Below are 17,786 nucleotides of genomic sequence, written 5' to 3'. Positions count from 1 at the left end.
GTTGGATACCTTTCCGGCATCTCAGACTTAGAGTGTCCACACAGGGCTTATGTTTACATACACACACACACACACACACACACACACACACACCCTACTCTTTCTCCATTATTTGTCTCAGTACATGGCACCAACATCTATTCAGCTGGTCAAGCCAGAAACCTGGGTGTCATCCTGGATTCCCCTCATCTCTCATCCCACAGACTTAGAGTGTCCACACAGGGCTTATGTTTACACACACACACACGCATACACACACACACACACACCCTACTCTTTTTCCATTATTTGTCTCAGTACATGGCACCAACATCTATTCAGCTGGTCAAGCCAGAAACCTGGGTGTCATCCTGGATTCCCCTCACTCATCCCACAGCCAAACATTTGCCATCTTATGGTGCTGACTACTTCCTGTCTCCTCCTCTCCGTCTTACAGAGAAAGGCCCCCAGTTGCCCTGTCCTGAAAAGCACTAACCTCCTGACTGAGAAACCTGCCAGCAGCTTTCAGCTTCTCCCAATCATTTCTCCTTTCCATAGCTAAAGTGACCTTTGAAAATGAAATTCTGACCCAGTAATTAAATTTCTGCTTTAAACTCTTTAGTGGCTTCCCATTAGGAGGCTACTTTCAAATTTATGGCATAGGCATATGTATTTTTTCTGTAACGGGACGCTATTAGAACAATACTTTTTTTAAAGGAGTCTGGTTAAAGAGAGACTGTAAGCATGAGAACAGGGGCTATGTCTATTTATTCTACTGTACATCCCCAGTGCCTAGCCACGGCCTCTGCACACCACTGACCCGAATAAATACTGAATGAATGAGTGAACAAATAAATGAGATACAAAACCTAGGATGGCCATAGAGTTGACGAAAGTCTATTTCTGCTTGTTGTGCCTTGTTTTGTAAAATGAAATATGCATTCATATTACATATATTACATATTCATACACACAAATGTTTATAAAAAAGAGTGAAGAACTATGTAGGAGGAATCCCTGATAAAGAGAGGCATAGGTAGAGGCCTTAAACTTAATTAGAAAAGCTAAGATGAGTGTAAAAATGCATTTATATATGCATTATACACACACTTTTTTTGAGAGAAGCAGAGAAAAAAAATTGGAGCAGTATCCCCTAGAGGTTTCTACTTCCTCTCTGGTTTTAGAAGCAAGATAAGGAGGGGAAAGGGTGTAGAGCAGAGATATGAGGAAAGCAGGGTTAGAAATAGTCTCCCTGACTGACAGCACCAGCTGGCTACGTGGGCAGGGTTCAGTTTCTGATATCCCATCTTTCCCCCTGAGCTCCGCAAATGTTCAAGACTCACATAGTCTTCTTGGCCTCCTGTCCCTAAGATAATAGTTCCCCGGTCAGTATAAGAATGCAGTGTATCGTAATAACCTGGGGAACTTTGACAAAATGATTCCTACACCCCAACTCATGGAGATTGCTTAGTCTCTGGGAGGCAGAAGAGGTCCAACAGACAACTCAATTTGTGAAGCATGATGCCCTAAGGATGCTCGCCTTGGTCTCTGAGCCACAAGGTGACTGGCTTCACAGATCACATCTTCCCCTCAGTCATTACACTAACCACTACTGAGCGTACTGGGTGCCCGACAAACCCGCCAGTGAAAACCACAGTGGCACGCAATGTCCACGCTGCCTTCCCATCTGACTGAGAAACGTCAACGTGGAGGAAAGGCAAGACAGATGCAGCTACTATCTACTCACACATGGCGTGGATGGGAAGGACTTGTTTCCTGGTGGGACACTGCCAGGATGGCTCTCCCTGCCAGAGGCTAAAACGGGGAAAATGGACCTCATTCTCTATTATCTCTCCTGTTTTTCTGGCTCAAAACTAGCACTTTATCTAGCTCTTGAGAATATGAACCCAAGTATACTTTGGATTGGAACTATTAACAGCTAAAAATAGTCCAGAGGAAAAATCTTCAGAATTTTTAACCTTTGAACAGTTTCTTGTTCAAGGAACATGGGTTGTACTTCTACTTGGGACTTTCAAGAGGTCAGAGTTACAGAGACTGACTGACAAATATGAGGAGAAGCTGAAAGTCTGTGTTTCTTCAGCTGGCTGCTACGACTCTATTTCCTAGTATTCAACTACACAAATATCTTAATTTCTTGGAAATGAAATCAATCTGTGGGTACAAAGAGACTTTAAAATAATCTATTTCAATTCCCTGGTTTTATAGATGAGGAAATAATGGCGTGAAAAGAATGCCCCATATTAGTTTGTAGCAAATCTGGAAATAGAACCCAAGTGTCTTAACTCCCAGTCCAGAGAACTTTCCACCATACCTCACCCTGCTGTTGTTAGAAAAGAATTGAAGTAGAGAAAAATGGAGAGTTGCAGCTTACACAGAAAGCTGTTTCACACGTGGATCAAATGTCTCATAAACACAGTGAAAAACTCACGTCAAGAGAAACTCTTAATTAAAGATGGAGTACTGAACTCAAGCATTCAGTTCTGCTCCCTCCTCAAATGCTACTAGAACATAAACAGATAAAGACAAAGAGACTAGAAGAAGAGAAAGTAACACAATCTTGGAAGATAGAGAGCAAACAGAGAAGTGGCAACTGGCTGAGCAGACTGAAGAAAGCTCAGTCTAAAACCAGGACCCCCCAGAAGCGATTTCACTTAACTTATAAATCACCCAAAAGGTGAAGGGACTGGCAGCACCAGGTTCCTCTGGAAGTGGGGGTGAATGTCAGTGTAACAAATCGTACAGTGGTACTTAATTTTCTAATTATGTAAACCTTCTTAACTAATTACACAAAACTTTGAAAAAATAAAAACTTATGTTTCCCCTTTTTAAAAGAATGGAGGTGAGGTCCCTGGCCGGTTGGCTCAGCAGTAGATCCAGGCGTGTGGAAGTCCTGGGTTCGATTCCTGGTCAGAGCATACAGGAGAAGTGACCATCTGCTTCACCACCCCTCCCTGTTCTCCCCCCCTCCCCCCCTCCTCTGTCTCTCTCTCCCTCCTCCTGCAGCCATAGCTCAAATGGTTTGAGTAAGTTGGCTCTGGGTACTGAGGATGGCTCTGTGGCCTTGCCTTAAGTGCTAAAATGGTTCAGTTGCTGAGCAACAGAGCAAGGCCCCAGATGGGCAGAGCATCACCCCTAGTGGGCCTGCTGGGTGGATCCCCTTTGGGGCACATGTGGGAGTCTGTCTTTGCCTTCCCACCTTTCAATAAAAAAACAAAAATGGAGGTGAGGACTGATGTCAAACATCTCACCTCGTGACACACAGAAACAGAAGCATCATTGCTCTGGCTCTCACTACCGCCAAGTGCTGTGCTAGATGTGGAAAACAGACCAGGTAACAAAACACAAGAAGTCCCTTTTCGGGGAACTTCTATTCCATAATAAGAATAAAATGTAAATACTTCTTAAAAAACTGACTCTGCTTAGTGGATAAGGAAGAAATAAATAGGCTGCCATGATAGAGCATAAGAGAGGGAAGTATTTTAGGCAGTGTGGTCAGAGGAGGCTCCCTGAGGGGCAACATATAAGTTGAGATGGAAAGATGAGACGGAGTTGGCCGTGCAGGGCTAAGGAAAGAACATTCAAGGAAGGGCGGAAGCAAGCCAATGGTTCTGAAGCAGAAAATATCTTAGTGTGCTCGAGGATATGACAAAAAGACAGCAGTGTGGCTGAAAGGTAATGGAGGGATGAGAGGCTGGGAACAAAACGAGGCTGAAGAGGAGGCAGGCGCTGACAGGTGAGCAGTGTGGCACTGTGGCACGGCAGCACACTCTGCTGTGAACGGAGCAGACAAAGCAGACCTGTTACTAGATGCTGGCGAGGTCCAGGCAACAACGCTGGCCTAAGAGAGTAGTGGAGACACAGAAGACAAAAATAAATACAAACTGTGTTTTGAAGGTAGATCTGAATGTGCTGGGAAGGGGGACAATGAAGGAGGAACTAAGGATGACGGCCAGGTTTCTAACTGGGAACTGGGAGCACGCCGGGACCACTGGCGGAGAGAGCCAAGGGGGAGGTGGAAAGGCAGGCTCAGGGAGATGTGAGGGAGAAGCAAACCAAAAGCTCCTCCACGGGGATTCGGAAGTACAGGTTTCCAGTTATAACAAGCCATGGGGACATAAAGTACAGCATAAAGAATATGCTCAGTAATATAATAATTATGTGTGGTGTCAGGTGGCTACTAGACTTATCAGGGTGATCAACTTTGTAAGTTATATAAATGTCTAATTACTATGTTGTACACCTGACACTAATATTGTATATTCAACTGTAGTTGGAACTTTTTTTAAATTTTAGTTTTTAAAGGAGTTGTTCCTTGGGCATGAGACATCCAAAGATATGTCAAGGAGGCAGTCAGATGTAGGAGGGTCTGGAGCTTAGAAGAGGTCAGTGTTGGATATATACATTGGGGAGCCATCAGCTCAGTAAAGGAAATAGAGGAGTGTGTAGATAGAGGAGAGGACCTAGGATAGTGGTTTTCAACCTTTTTACACTTGGGGACTGATAAAAATAGGAGAATTATTTTGGGGATTACTAAGGCAGAAATCACCCTGAGGCAGAAATCATTGGGTCTATAAGCTTCATACAGCATCGAGGTAATTAACTTTCATGAACAGGCATGAAATTTCTGGCAGACCAGCATGGGTCTGTGGATCGGTGATTGATAAAAACTGATATAGATGGTATTTAAGGCTCTGGAAATGAATGAGATCACCTCAGGAAAGAGCTGAGATGGGGAAGTGGTCAGAGAATAAAGCCACTGGGACTCCCAAGTTTAGAAGCCAGGAATAGAAAAAGAGGGATCCATCAGGGGGAGATTGAGGAAAAAATAACAAGTGCATTGTAAGCAGAATCAAGATGGAGTAGTGTCACAGATGTCAAGTGAAGGAAGAATTTCAGGAAGGAGGGAGTGGTCAACTGTGCCCCATGCTACTGAGACAGAGGCGAGCTCCATGAGAAAGTACCATGGGTTTGTGTGACTCATGATGAACAAACAATGCTCGGAGATAACATTCCTTACTCGTAAGTACACTCCAACTACTTAGCAATCTGGAAATCAGTTCATCTAGAACACCAACGCTCCGCTTCCCTGAATGCTTACCACATGGCAAGCCCTCCTTCAGGATTCTCCCAGGAAGCGACTCAAGAGAGCCTGTGCCTGAGAAACTGAAACAGCTCCACGTGGGGAGGCATAAGACATGAGACACCGACTACTGCTTGAAGCAGAGAGAGATATGTTAGGGCACGACAGAACTATTTCACAGGTTACTACACCTTTCTAACTCATAGGCTGTGGGAGGAAAATGAATGAAATCATTCCTTCTTTCGTATACAATCTCTGAAACCAAAGAACAGCTGCAGTTTTTGAAACTTCTGATTATTCACTGCATTGAACCCCTTTTTCTTCCACTATTCTTTGGTCATGTTGTAGACCTGACTGAAAAAATAAAAATCAGATTTATTTGGATTTAACCTATATAGCGAAACTTTACCCATTTTAAGTCTGATGTGTTTTGACCAATGTATACAATCACGTGAGCTGACCACAATGAAGATAGAGAGTACTTCCATCACCCCCCAGCCCCCCTTGTCCCTGTGCAGTCAGCCAATCTCCTCCACCCACTTCCAGGCCTTGGCAGGCAATGATCTGCTTTCTGTCTCTACAGTTTTACCTTTTTAGAATGTCATATAAATGGAATCAAATGTATACAGCCTTTGTACCTGGCTTCTTTTACTCAGCATAATACTTTGGAGATTTATCCATGGTGTTGCCTGGACCGGTAATTTGTTCCTTCTGGCTCCTGACTAGCATCCTAGAGTATGAACGTGCCATGCTTTATCCATTTGCCAGCTGATGATCATTTGAATGACTTCTAATTTTTTAGCAATTATGAAAAAAGTTTCTATAACTTTTGGTAAAAGGTCTTAGGTGAACACAGGTTTTCACTTCTCGAGTCGATACCTGGGAGTGGGATCACTGGGCCATGTGGCATCTAGCTTTTGTTCGCTAAGAACGGGTAAACATTTACTGAGCACTAACATTGCATCACACAATGTTCAAAGCTCTTTCTATGCTTTACGTTATCCAATTCTTAAAATTACAATCAAGTCATTATTGTTCCCATCTTTCTAGAAAGGAACTAAGGTACAAAGAGGTCAGTTCACTTGCCCAAAATCACACAGCTAGTAGTGGATAGCAGAGCCAGGATTCTCAAACCCAGGAAATGTATGGCAAAGTGCAAATCATCGAGCATTTTGCTTTGCTGCCTCCCCCAAGTCAAATGCATAACGTCTGAGAGAGAGAGAGAGAAAGAGAGAGAGAGAGAGAGCAGAAAATCCTACCTGATGCTCTTCATCTTTTGAACAAAAATGGCCTTTGCTGACCATTCCTTTTCTCCCTTTTACATCATGACAATGACTACACTGGGACTCTGAGGACCACTGCAATAATAACACGTCATTTTTAAAGTCAGAACTTTATAGGATATTATAAGGATATGCTTTTAACTGTTTCATATAAGTTTATAAATGTTAACTTACTGGTGTTAAATAACAACTCTAAGGGAAGCAAGAGTCAGCCCTCTTCCGTCAGTGTGGTAAATACTCATAGCTAATAACAATCTCTTCTAGAAACTTCTCAATTCTCATGACACATGAGGCCATGTCTGGTGAAAAAATACAAGAACTCTGGAATCAGACCTGCATTCAAATTTTGGCTCTGCTCACTAGTGGGCAGGTGTATATATACCTCCTCACATGTTAAAATTGGTGTAAATGAGGGCTAATGTGCAGGGGAGTCAATGAGCCCATGTCACACATGGGTGAAACCAGTGAACACTGTACCTCAGTTAGTTAATAAACCCTTCTTTCCCTCCTTCTCCCTCTCTTCCAGAATGTACTGCTGTGCCTCTGAAACTAGCACAATAGAAGTGGGTTACTTTGCAAAAACTTTTATTGGTTTGTTAGTTTTTTACCCAAATAGCAGCAGAGAGGCTAGAAAGAGTGGTTCTTTAAAATTTCATATTTTATCTTTAAAACAAAAAAAAAGTCATGAAAACTCTGTATTTTATCCCACAATATAATCAGAGTTACTATTTTTTGGTTATGTTATACACCTGTAACAGATTTTGTAAAGAAATTTATACCCCCTTCACTCATTCCTCCTGACACCCCACCTCTGCCTATGGCAGCCCCAATCCGTTCTCTGTATCTGTAAGCTTGGTTTGTTGTTGGCTGGATTCCACATATAAGAGACATCATATAATATTTGTCTTCCTCTAACTTATTGCACTTCCCTTACTGCCCTCAAGGTCCATCCATGCTGTTGCAAATGGCTGAGTAACATTCCATTTTATATATATAAATACTCATAGTATTTATATTTATGTGTGTGTGTATATATATATATATATATTTTCTTTATCCATTCATCCATCAATTGACACAGGTTTTTCCATATCTTTGTCATTGTAAATAATTCTGCAATAAACATAGGGGTACATATGTCTTTTCTAGTTCGGGTTTTCACTTTCTTCAATAAAATACCTGAAAGTGAAATTGCTGGATATGGTAGTTCTATTTTTAACTGAGGGCTCTCCACACTGTTTTCCCTAGTGGCTGCACCAATTTACAATCCCACCAACAGTGTACAGGTTTTGCTTTTCTCCACATCTGTGTGCCTACTCATTCTGTCTTGTCTTTTTGATGACAGTTATTCTATCAGGTGTGAGGTAATAACTCATAGTGGTTTTGAATTGCACCTCCCTGATGATTAATGATATGCAACACTTTTCCATGTATCTGTTGCCCACCTGTATGTCTTTGGAAAAGTGTCTACTCAGATTTTTAATCGCATTGGTTTTATTGATGGATTTATTTTTGCTGTTGAGTTGTATGAGTTCTTTATATATTTAGGAGATTAGCCCCTTATGAGATATATGATTTGTGAATATGTTCTTCCATTCAGTAGGCTGTCCTTTCATTTGGTTGGTTTTCTTGGCTGCACAGCTTTTTAGTATGATACAGTCCCACTTACTTGTTTTTGCTTTTGTTGCTTTTGCTGTCACGCTAAAAAAACCATCGCCAAGACCTCTGTCAAGGAGCTTACCACCGGTTTCCTTCTAGGAGTTTTACAATTTCGGTTTTTATGTCCATAAATTATTTTAATATATAAAAATGTACATGTACCTCCAGCTCAAGGACTGAGCTTTCTCCTGAAATTTTTAAGAATATCTGTCATTGGAAGATGTCCCTGTTAAGTGGTGGCTTTACTTTTATGCTGCCACCTTGCCCCTTAGTGGGGATATGAAGACTCGCAGTTAGAAAGCATGACTTTGTAATGCCATTATTCTCTCCTGTCTGCAGCACCTTGACATCTAGCCTATAATACTGCCCAGTGTGCAGTGTTGGCCCCAATAACTTTGAACTCGGACTTCTCCACATGAGGACACAGCTAATTTCTGCTACCCCTCCATGGAGTTTCCTGGCCCCCTGTGACGTGGAGACTGGTGGCAACCTGCTTCTGAAACAGAAGTCAGTGACGGCTGCAGGAGCAAACATAAATACTGTGCATCCAAAACATAGCTTCCAAATAAAAATAAGATGCTGGCCAAGCATAGCCCTTAATTAAACTGGGATGACAGATTAATAGGTTTTCTTAAATCAATTAAAAAGACTTTACCATATTTATATTAATCCTGAGAACCCAAAGGATTTAATTCAACTATGCTAAGGAAATATGGCTGCTCAGAGTTATACATGCAATCAGGTAAAGGAAATAATTTAGTCCTTAACACATTATTTTCTTCAAATTTTTATCCTAACATAATGCCACATGCTCCCTTTCATTTATGACATGCACATTTGTAAGTATGTTATTCCAAAGATCCTCGTTGATGTAAGTACCTTGAGCAACATGTAAAGTCACTGACATTTTTCCATTATTTTGTCATCACTCCCGCCTTGATTAACATATATATATATTATATATATATCTTTTTTTTTTTTTTTTTTTTTTTTTTGGTCAAAAAGCCCTCTCCTGCAAGGCAAGGGTAGGAAGTCCTGTGTATGAGATCTTGACTCACAGTACTGGGGGCAGTTGACAGATAAATAATTTTTGCTTTCAGAAGCCAGTGCATGAGAATGAATTTTTTTTTTTAAAGCAATCCACATAGACTAATTGATGAATAAAGTTAGGGAACTTCAATACAACAAATCGTATTTCAGATTCGGTGACATGCCAGCAAGTTACAGGAAGGACAAGGAAGACACGGCTCTGTCCTCCTGGAGCTGACCCTCTGAAAGGAGAGATACATCAGGGTGCTGTTCAGATAGAAAGGGCATCTTACCCAGACTGGATGGGAGAGTGTGAGTTCTCAGAAAAGGCCTCCTGGAGGCAGGAACATCACCTGAAGGACGAGGAGGCATTAATAAACACAACAGACAAACATTAAGGAGGTCATGTTAGGTAGCAGAAAGACCAGTGGGAGGCATCAGACCTGAGACCCAGACCTGTCTCCCCAATAACCTGAGCAAGTCAACTGACTTTTTGGGCACTCATTTTCCTTACCTATGATACAGATGGTTAGATCATGTCAGTGGACCTATATCTCTTGCTGTGCATAAGAATTATCTAGGAGCTTTCTAAAAATACTAGCTCCCTCCCCTAGAAATGTGGTTTCAATTGGTAGGACATTGGCATTTCTTTGAGAAGCTTTCCAGGTAACACTAGGCTGCAACCGAGGCTGAGGATCACAGAATGTGATGACCTCTTAAAATCCCAGACGTCTTAGGTCTGTGGTTCTCAACTCATACTGCACAATAGCATCCTCTTTAGAGCTTTTAAAAACCCCAGTGCAAGCTGCATTCCAGGCAACGTACCAAACCTCTGCGGTTGGGACCCAGGCACTGGTACCTTTTAAAGTTCCCAGGCTGATTCCAAGGTGCAGCCAAGGTTGAGAACCACTGTTGCAGGTCCTCTTGAGACTTCAGTTTCCTTTTGGGCCACTGACAGATGATGGGAAAAAAATGAAAAGGGAAGCTCATAAATTCTCCCTTTCTCATTCTTATCTTTTATCTTATATTAACTTTTTTTTAACCACCTGCAAAGACTTTAACATATTAATCCAGTGAAGCAAATGGATTTAATTCACTATGCTAATGAAATGTGGCTGCTTAGAGTTATTCACGCAATAGGGTAAAAGGAAATAATTTAGTCCCTAACACATTTTTATAAACTGAATGCCAAAGGCCACTGATGCAGTTTAAATGAGGTTGTACCACACAGTAGGGCTGATTTTGGTCATGTGCATAATTCATGGTGGTGAATGAAAGGTGGAAACATGTCCATTCCAAAATGCTTTCAATTCTAAATTTAAAATTCAATGGAATACATCTATAAAATGAATCTATTGTGCATTCTCTGCAATACTTAGAATCTGATTTGCATGGTTGACTGTAATGTGAACATTATGTTCCCCACCCCCAAGGTTCCTTAAATCCACTCATTAGACAATGGTGAACTAAACAAACAATAATTAGAAACACTCCAGACTACCTTTTAAATCTGTTGCTAAATGATATTTTTCCTGCACCAAAGCCCATATGCACAGCACGTCCACAAACATCATGAAACCAAAGCTGCAGAAATATTTACACTAATAAGAACACAAGCCACCTCTGGGCCTTCACACTGGATTCCGCAGGGAAGCAGGCTGCTTTAGAAGAGGACTGCTCATTCCTCTTAGTTCTCACATCTGGGTAAATAGAGCGCTGCCCACATGTGGTTAGAAATCCCAGGAGAAAATGAACTCTCCGGGGGTCTGGAAATGAAGCAGCACCTCTGACAGACAGCCTCATTTCCTAAACGAGTCAGAAATGAAAGTAATTCTTCAGCAAAGAACATCTGCATCGTGGCACAGCTTGTAAAACCATGCCAGATGATACCTGTGGCTAAGCGGTTGGGCCTGGGGGTGGGGGTGCCGGGGAGCCGGATGGGCGCCTCGGTGCTGCGCTTCATCTCAGAGTAGCGCTGTGTGCAAATTCAAACAGCATCCTGGTCGGAACGGTAAATCTTGATTAGCAGAGAGACTGCCCACATTCCATTAGAGAGCTGGCTCCTCTCCAGAGGGTGCAGGCAGCCAGAAAGGGTTCAAGTACCGCCATAGGCATGGAAACAGCAATTTTTAGAAGAAAAACTGTTTTAATTAACTAAAAATAGCTTATGCCTGTTAATGTTTCAAACAGACCTCTCTTCCTGAAGAGGAAGGACTGCTGTAGAGAGATGGGGTACAGCAGCCGAAGGAAGCCAGGAAGGAAGGGCGCTGGCACGGGAGGCACAGGAGGCACGGGAGGCGAGCAAGACCCGCACCGGGCACAACACCTCCAGGGCAGACCCGTAAACAGAAAGGTGAAAAACAAGGATGTCCTCACCAAAATTGGGGGCTTCTGATCTTTGTTAGCTGGCTTGTCACTATTCTTTCCATGCTGGATTTTTAAAAGAAATTCAACTCTATTGCTTGCAATTGGGAGAGGAGAGGATGGAGGAAGAAACCTGGAAACAACCTAAATGCCCATTAACTGGTGACTAGTTAAATTAAAAGCTGGTATGTAGCCTGACCAGGCGGTGGCACAGTGGATAGAGCGTCTGACTGGGATGCCAAGGACCCAGGTTTGAGACCTCAAGGTCGCCAGCTTGAACGCGGGCTCATCTGGTTTGAGCAAAAGCTCACCAGCTTGAGCCCAGGGTCGCTGGCTCAATCAAGGGGTTACTCGGTCTGCTGAAGACCCACGGTCAAGGCACATATGAGAAAGCAATCAATGAACAACTAAGGTGTCGCAACAAAAAACTAATGATTGATGCTTCTCATTTCTCTCCCTTCCTGTCTGTCTGTCTATATCCCTCTCTCTGACTCTCTCTCTCTGTCTCTGTAAAAAAAAAAAAAAAAGAAAGAAAAAAAATCTGGTATGTATACAATGGAATGCTATGTAGCCTTTTAAAATAAGTCCAATGCAGCAGAGCATGTGCAGACACAGAGATACGTGTACCCTGTGTGATATATTAAGACATGGGGGGAGGAGGACCTGGTGTCACAATAGCAAACACCTATACAACTATCTCGAAAGAAATTGCCTTGGTGTAGAAGAAAGGGGCCAGGAGAGTATTAGTTTTTCTTTTATACCCTTTAATACAGTTTGAATGATCTTTTCATGTACTTATATCCTCCTCCTTTTAATAATAGGCATTAAGTGGGCGGAAGGCTATTTTTGGTTTCTCCTTTATACTAGTTCCTCTATATATAATTTAAAACAAAGAATGTTACTTTAATAAATATTATAGGCTGAATTGTGTCTCCTCAAAATTCCTAAGTTGAAGTCCTGACGGCAGCACCTCAGAATGCGACTATATTTGGAGAGAGACCTTCAGAGAGATGAGGAAGTTAACATGGAGCTGCCGGAGTTGGCCCTAATTTAATCTGACTGGTGTCCTTAATAAGAACATCAAATACGCACACCCACAAAGATGCCAGATTTGTGAAAACACAGGAGAGACCGTGTGAGGACATAGCAAGAAGGTAGCACCTGAAAGCCAAGGAGAGAGGCCTCAGAAGAAACGAACTGTGCTGACACCTTGACCTTGGACTCAATGCCTCAAGAATTGTAAGAGAATAAATTTCTATTGTCTAAGCCACCCACCCAGCCTGTGAGTGTTCTGAGTGTTTTGTTACGGGAGCCCTAGCAGATTAATACAATAGATAAATATAAGGATAAAATTCACCTAACAACATAGAGAGAGGCACCCATAAAAGTCTCCAAAGGATCAAACCCCACTATGTCTGAATGACGCAGTGGGCCTCACTTGGCAAGTGAAGCCAAACTGGGGCCCCCCACGCTTCTGATGAAATCAGGGTCACCCGTAAAGTGACTGGGGTACGAACTAAAACAGGTTTCCGACTTCCTGACTCGGGACTCTTTCTGCTGGTGCCATTTATCTTTTATGGTAATTTACAAATTTTTTCCCACTGATGAGAGAGAGAGAGGAAGGGAGGGAGAGGGAGAGAAGAAGGGAGAGGGAGAGAGGAAGGGAGAGAGAGAGAAAGGGAGGGGAAGGGGAGAAGGGAAGGGGAAAGGAAAAGGGGAAGGGAGAAGGAAAAGGGAAGGGGGAAAGAAGCAGGGAAGGGGGAAGGAAGAGAGAAAAGAAAAGGGAGAGGAAGTTCCACTTAGTTGTTCCATTTAGTTGCATACTCATTGATTACATCTCGTTTATGCCCTGACTGGGGACATTTTATCCACTGAGTCACACAGCCAGGTTTTATGATCTCACAACTCAAATGACTAGAGCCCAAGATATTAGTGTCTTTTTAAGACTTGGCTTATATTCAGAAAGCTTTCTTCCTGCACTGATAACTAATGTAAAGTAAGTGTCACAGTAATATTAATTTGATTAAAAAAAAAAAAAAAAGACTTGGCACCAGGTTAAAATCCAGAAAAACAAATGATGTGTCATATTTGTATGCCAGGCTAAGTTTTTATACTTTCATACATGTAGTCAGAACACAATACAATATATTGGAAGTACGATACTCCAAGGCTAAAATTTTCCTTAGGTTTTATAGAGTTTTACAAATTTATCAATCACCCCATTAAATATTGTAGTTCAGAGATCAAAAATGCATCAAAAATCCCAACTTTGCCTATGGAGTCTATAACCTAAAAGTAGGTTAAGATCCAATTACATGAAAAGAAGACCAAAACTTGAAGATACTATTTGATAGTCAGCTCTGGCTGCATTCAGAGGAAGGCAGAATCATTTTTGTCTTGAACAATTAGAGAACATTTCATCAAGGGCAAGAGCTCTAAGCCAATCTGGAATTAGATAAAGAAGGGTAAAGAAGCAATTTTTTAAAAATGTGTGAATAAGATTATTTTAATAAAAATTTTGCACCATTCTTTTTTTTTTTTTACCTCATTTTCACTAAACTTTTCTTACAATTACTTTATTTACAATTTTGTCTCCATTACAGTTTTCATTCAATATTATTTTGTATTAGTCAGGTATACAGCATAGTGGTTAGACAAGCATATACTTAACAAAGTGATCTTCATACAAAGGTTTTGCATAGTGAAGGAAATCATCAAAATGAAGTGACAACCAACTGACTGGAGAACATATTCGCTAATACATCTGAATAGGGCTTAATATCCAAAATTTACAAGGAACTTATAAAACTCAACACCAAAAAAAGTCCAGTCAGAAGTGGGTAAAGGAACTGAGTAGACATTTCTCCAAAGAAGATGTACAGATGGCCAACACACATATGAAATAATGCTCAATGTTACTAATCAGAGAAATGCAAATTAAAACAATGATATAACCTCACACCTGTCAAAATGGCTATTATCAATAAGTCAACAATCAACAAGTGTTGGCAAAGATGTGGAGAAAAGGGAACCCTCGTGCACTGTTGGTGGGAATGCAGATTGGTGTAGTCACTGTAGAAAACAGTACGAAGTTATATCAAAAAATTAAAAATGAGCCTGATCAGGCCTGATCAGGCAGTGGCACAGTGGATAGAGTGTCGAACTGGGACGCAAAGGACCCAAGTTCGAAACTCCAAGGTCACCAGCTTGAGCGCGGGCTCATACAGCTTGAGGGAAGGCTCACCAACTTAAGCAAGGGGTAGCTGGCTTGAGCCCAAAGGTCGCGGACTTGAAGCCCTAGGTTGCTGGCTTGAGCAGGAGGTCACTCACTCTGCTGTGCCCCCCCCTCCCCGGTCAAGGCACATATGAGAAAGCAATCAATGAACAACTAAGGTGCTGCAACAAATAATTGATGCTTCTTTCTCTCTCCCTTCCTGTCTGTCTGTCCCTATTTGTGCCTGTCTCTTTCTGTTTCTGTCACACACACAAAATAATAATAATAATAATAATAATAATAATAATAAAATGGAACTGCCTATGACCTAACAGTTCCACTTCTGGAAATGTATCCAAAGAAACCCAAACAACTAATTCAAAAAAATATGATATATGCAGTGTTATTTACAATAGCCACAATTTGGTAGTGGTCCATGGACATCAGTAGATAGTGGATAAAACAGTGGTACATTTACACAGTGGATACTACTGGACTATAAAAAAGAAGGAAATTTTAACATTTGCAGCAGCATGGATGGACCTGGAGATTGTTAAACTAAGTGAAGTAAGCCAGTCAGAGAAAGACAAGTACCATATTATTTCACTTATATGCAGAATCTAATGAACAAAAGAAACTAACAAAATAGAAACAGCATAGATACGGAGAATAGACTGACAGCTGTCAGAGAAGATGGGTTGGGGGAATGGGGGTCGAGGGGCTGAATGAAAAAAGTGAAGGGATTAAGCAAAGAAAAGAAAACTTATAGGTACAGACAATAGAGTGGAAATTGTAGGAGGGAAAGCAGGTGGGGGAAGTTTAGAGAGAGAAAGAGAGCCAGATAGACAGGAAGGAAAAGAGATAAGCATCAACTCATAGTTGCGGCACCTTAGTTGTTCATTGATTGCTTTCTCATACATGCCTTGATGGGGGGTGGCAGTGACCCCTTTCTCAAGCCAGCGATCTTATGCGTAAGCCAGTGACCATGGGATCATGTCTATGATCCCGTGCTCAAGCCCACAACCCCGCACTCAAGCTGGATGAGCCAGCGCTCAAGCTGGTGAACTTGGGGCTTCGAGCCTGGGTCCTCAGCATCCCAGGATAATGCTCTATCCACTATGTCACTGCCTGGTAAGGCAGCTATAGGATTTTTCAACTGCATAATAATCACTTCATGTTGGGGCTAACAGCCTTAATCAAATTTGGTGTTCTGCTTTTTAACTTCCTTTTTCTAGTTACTATCAGAGGCCCACGGTTCTATATTTAGAGTCATTATGTAGATATGAGGTTCTACTGAAGATAATGGCACTTTGTCTAACACAAAGCAAGGCTAACTATTTTCTTGTTGTAAATTTGACCGTGGAAGATTTATTATACATAAAGAAGTTTATGCACACTCACATTACATAAATATATACATGTATAGCCATGGTAAAACTTTATCAACTAATAGCCATCATAAAATTAATTCATCAGAAATCTGTGCTAATATTCTTCTTCCCAACATCAACGATATATTTAAAAACTGTTTCTGCTTTGGCTTTGGACCAGGTTTCCATATTTACTGTATCACTAGAAGGTGTATTACTGCTTAAAATCAATTAAAAAGCACAACCCACAAAATTACACAATGGAACTAACACAAAGAGGGCAAAGGTGACAAAATAAGACATAACATTAGTTTCGCCAGAGTCAGTGAAAACTTTCCAACCATCAATGAGGCCAAGATAAAGAGAGTAGTCAGCAGTCAAATTACTAAGCTAAGGACCAAGACAGAATAAGGCATGCAAACACACCAGCATAACGTGATGACCACGGACAGCCGTTAGCCAGCACATGCATGGTATTCAATACTGAAAATGAGTAACATCTCAGAACGAAACAGCAGAGAATAAAATCAGGAATCTAAAAGTGAAAAGAAGAAATGAATTCCTGTAAGAAGAACAAAGGCTAAGACAACCTCAGGCGGGTCATGGGGTAACCACCAGCTAAATCAAGAGACAGGAGATTTAATCCCTCTTTGATGTTTATCCAACTGGTTTTTTTCAGAGTATTTTTTAACTTTGTAAGCCTCAGAATCTTCATTTGAACAGAGATTATGTGATATTCAAAGGTCTCTTCCTGCTTTGATAACAGATCAGGAGTTTCTTTTTAGATGATAAACATATTTGTTTTTTTTAAGGCCACTTTTAGTTCACAGTGGGCTTCAAGTTCCCAAATCTGGAATTTCACAAAAGGGAGCCAAGCTCTATGTCAGCGTGCACTTGGAGCACAGCCCAAAAGCATGAGTCAAACCATTGCCTCTAAACTGAGTACAAACAGCTAGACGGTTTGCATGATCTGTGACATAGTGTCAACCTCAGCTGGGATCCCTTTGTCTCTTCCCTCTCTAGCTCCTCCCGGATGGATACATTCATTTCTCAGCCCCCACTCTTCACATAGTCCTGCCAAACTCAAATTTGATACACATTTATAAAAAGAAGTTAGCAGAGCTCATAAGGTGCAACAGGCAAGGACATTGTTCAGGGGCAGCTCCTCATCTTGAGAATGGCACGGTGGGTAACAGCAATCAGCATTCTAGAAGAACCCCTCTTACTGCCCCTTTACAGGAGTAGTCCAGTAATTCCACTTTTCAAACCTTCACAAAATAAACCGAAATATGAACATTTATACCTACAAATATCTCACAATATTATTTATAACAGGAAAAAATCTATGATATACTAGATGTGCAATAATCAACACTGATGTGTAAATTAAGGTTCTTCCTATATGCTCTAAACTCAGGACTCAAACTGCCTGCTTATGGCCATTTCTCTACCAGATTTAAGGTCCTAGAAGGCCAACACCATGTCTTGTTCACTGTCTTAGCCATAAAGTCTACCTCACAGTGACTACAAAGTAAGTTATCTGTTAAATGTTTGTGAGAAATGATTTTAAGTAAATACTATATGGTGAAATATTATGCCACTATTATTAAACGTAGTTTGGGATGCCTTTTTTTCACTAGTGTATGTGTGGTAAGAACACAACGCTTAGCCTCTTCCCAAATTTTAAATATACAATATGGCATTGTTAGCTACAAGTATTAAGCTACAGAGTTGATCGCCAGTACTTGTTTATCTTGTATAACTGAAACTTTGTGCCCTTTGACCAT

General features: G+C 41.3%; 1 protein-coding gene and 1 long non-coding RNA gene across 4 annotated transcripts in view; one reads left to right on the top strand and one right to left on the bottom strand.

Moving 5' to 3' along the window:
* Positions 1 to 17,786, bottom strand: part of ANO6 (anoctamin 6) — a 217,323-nt gene that overhangs the window by 147,147 nt on the left and 52,390 nt on the right. For 2 of the 3 annotated variants that reach the window (XM_066258167.1, XM_066258169.1), the window contains exon 2: positions 9,345 to 9,404. The exons of the other annotated variant lie outside the window; for it this stretch is intronic. In XM_066258167.1, the coding sequence (XP_066114264.1) occupies positions 9,345 to 9,404 (60 nt within the window). The remainder of the gene's footprint in view (positions 1 to 9,344; positions 9,405 to 17,786) is intronic. 3 annotated transcript variants of the gene reach the window in all.
* LOC136324797 (uncharacterized) lies at positions 3,647 to 12,676 on the top strand. The gene is made up of 3 exons (XR_010729139.1): positions 3,647 to 3,733; positions 11,242 to 11,404; positions 12,335 to 12,676. It is a non-coding gene; the product is annotated as an uncharacterized lncRNA (long non-coding RNA).

This window comes from Saccopteryx bilineata, chromosome 2 (genome assembly GCF_036850765.1).
Source record: "Saccopteryx bilineata isolate mSacBil1 chromosome 2, mSacBil1_pri_phased_curated, whole genome shotgun sequence".
NCBI lineage: Eukaryota > Metazoa > Chordata > Mammalia > Chiroptera > Emballonuridae > Saccopteryx > Saccopteryx bilineata.
The sequence above is the reverse complement of the archived record's forward strand: the minus strand, read 5'-3'. Positions and strand labels throughout refer to the sequence as shown.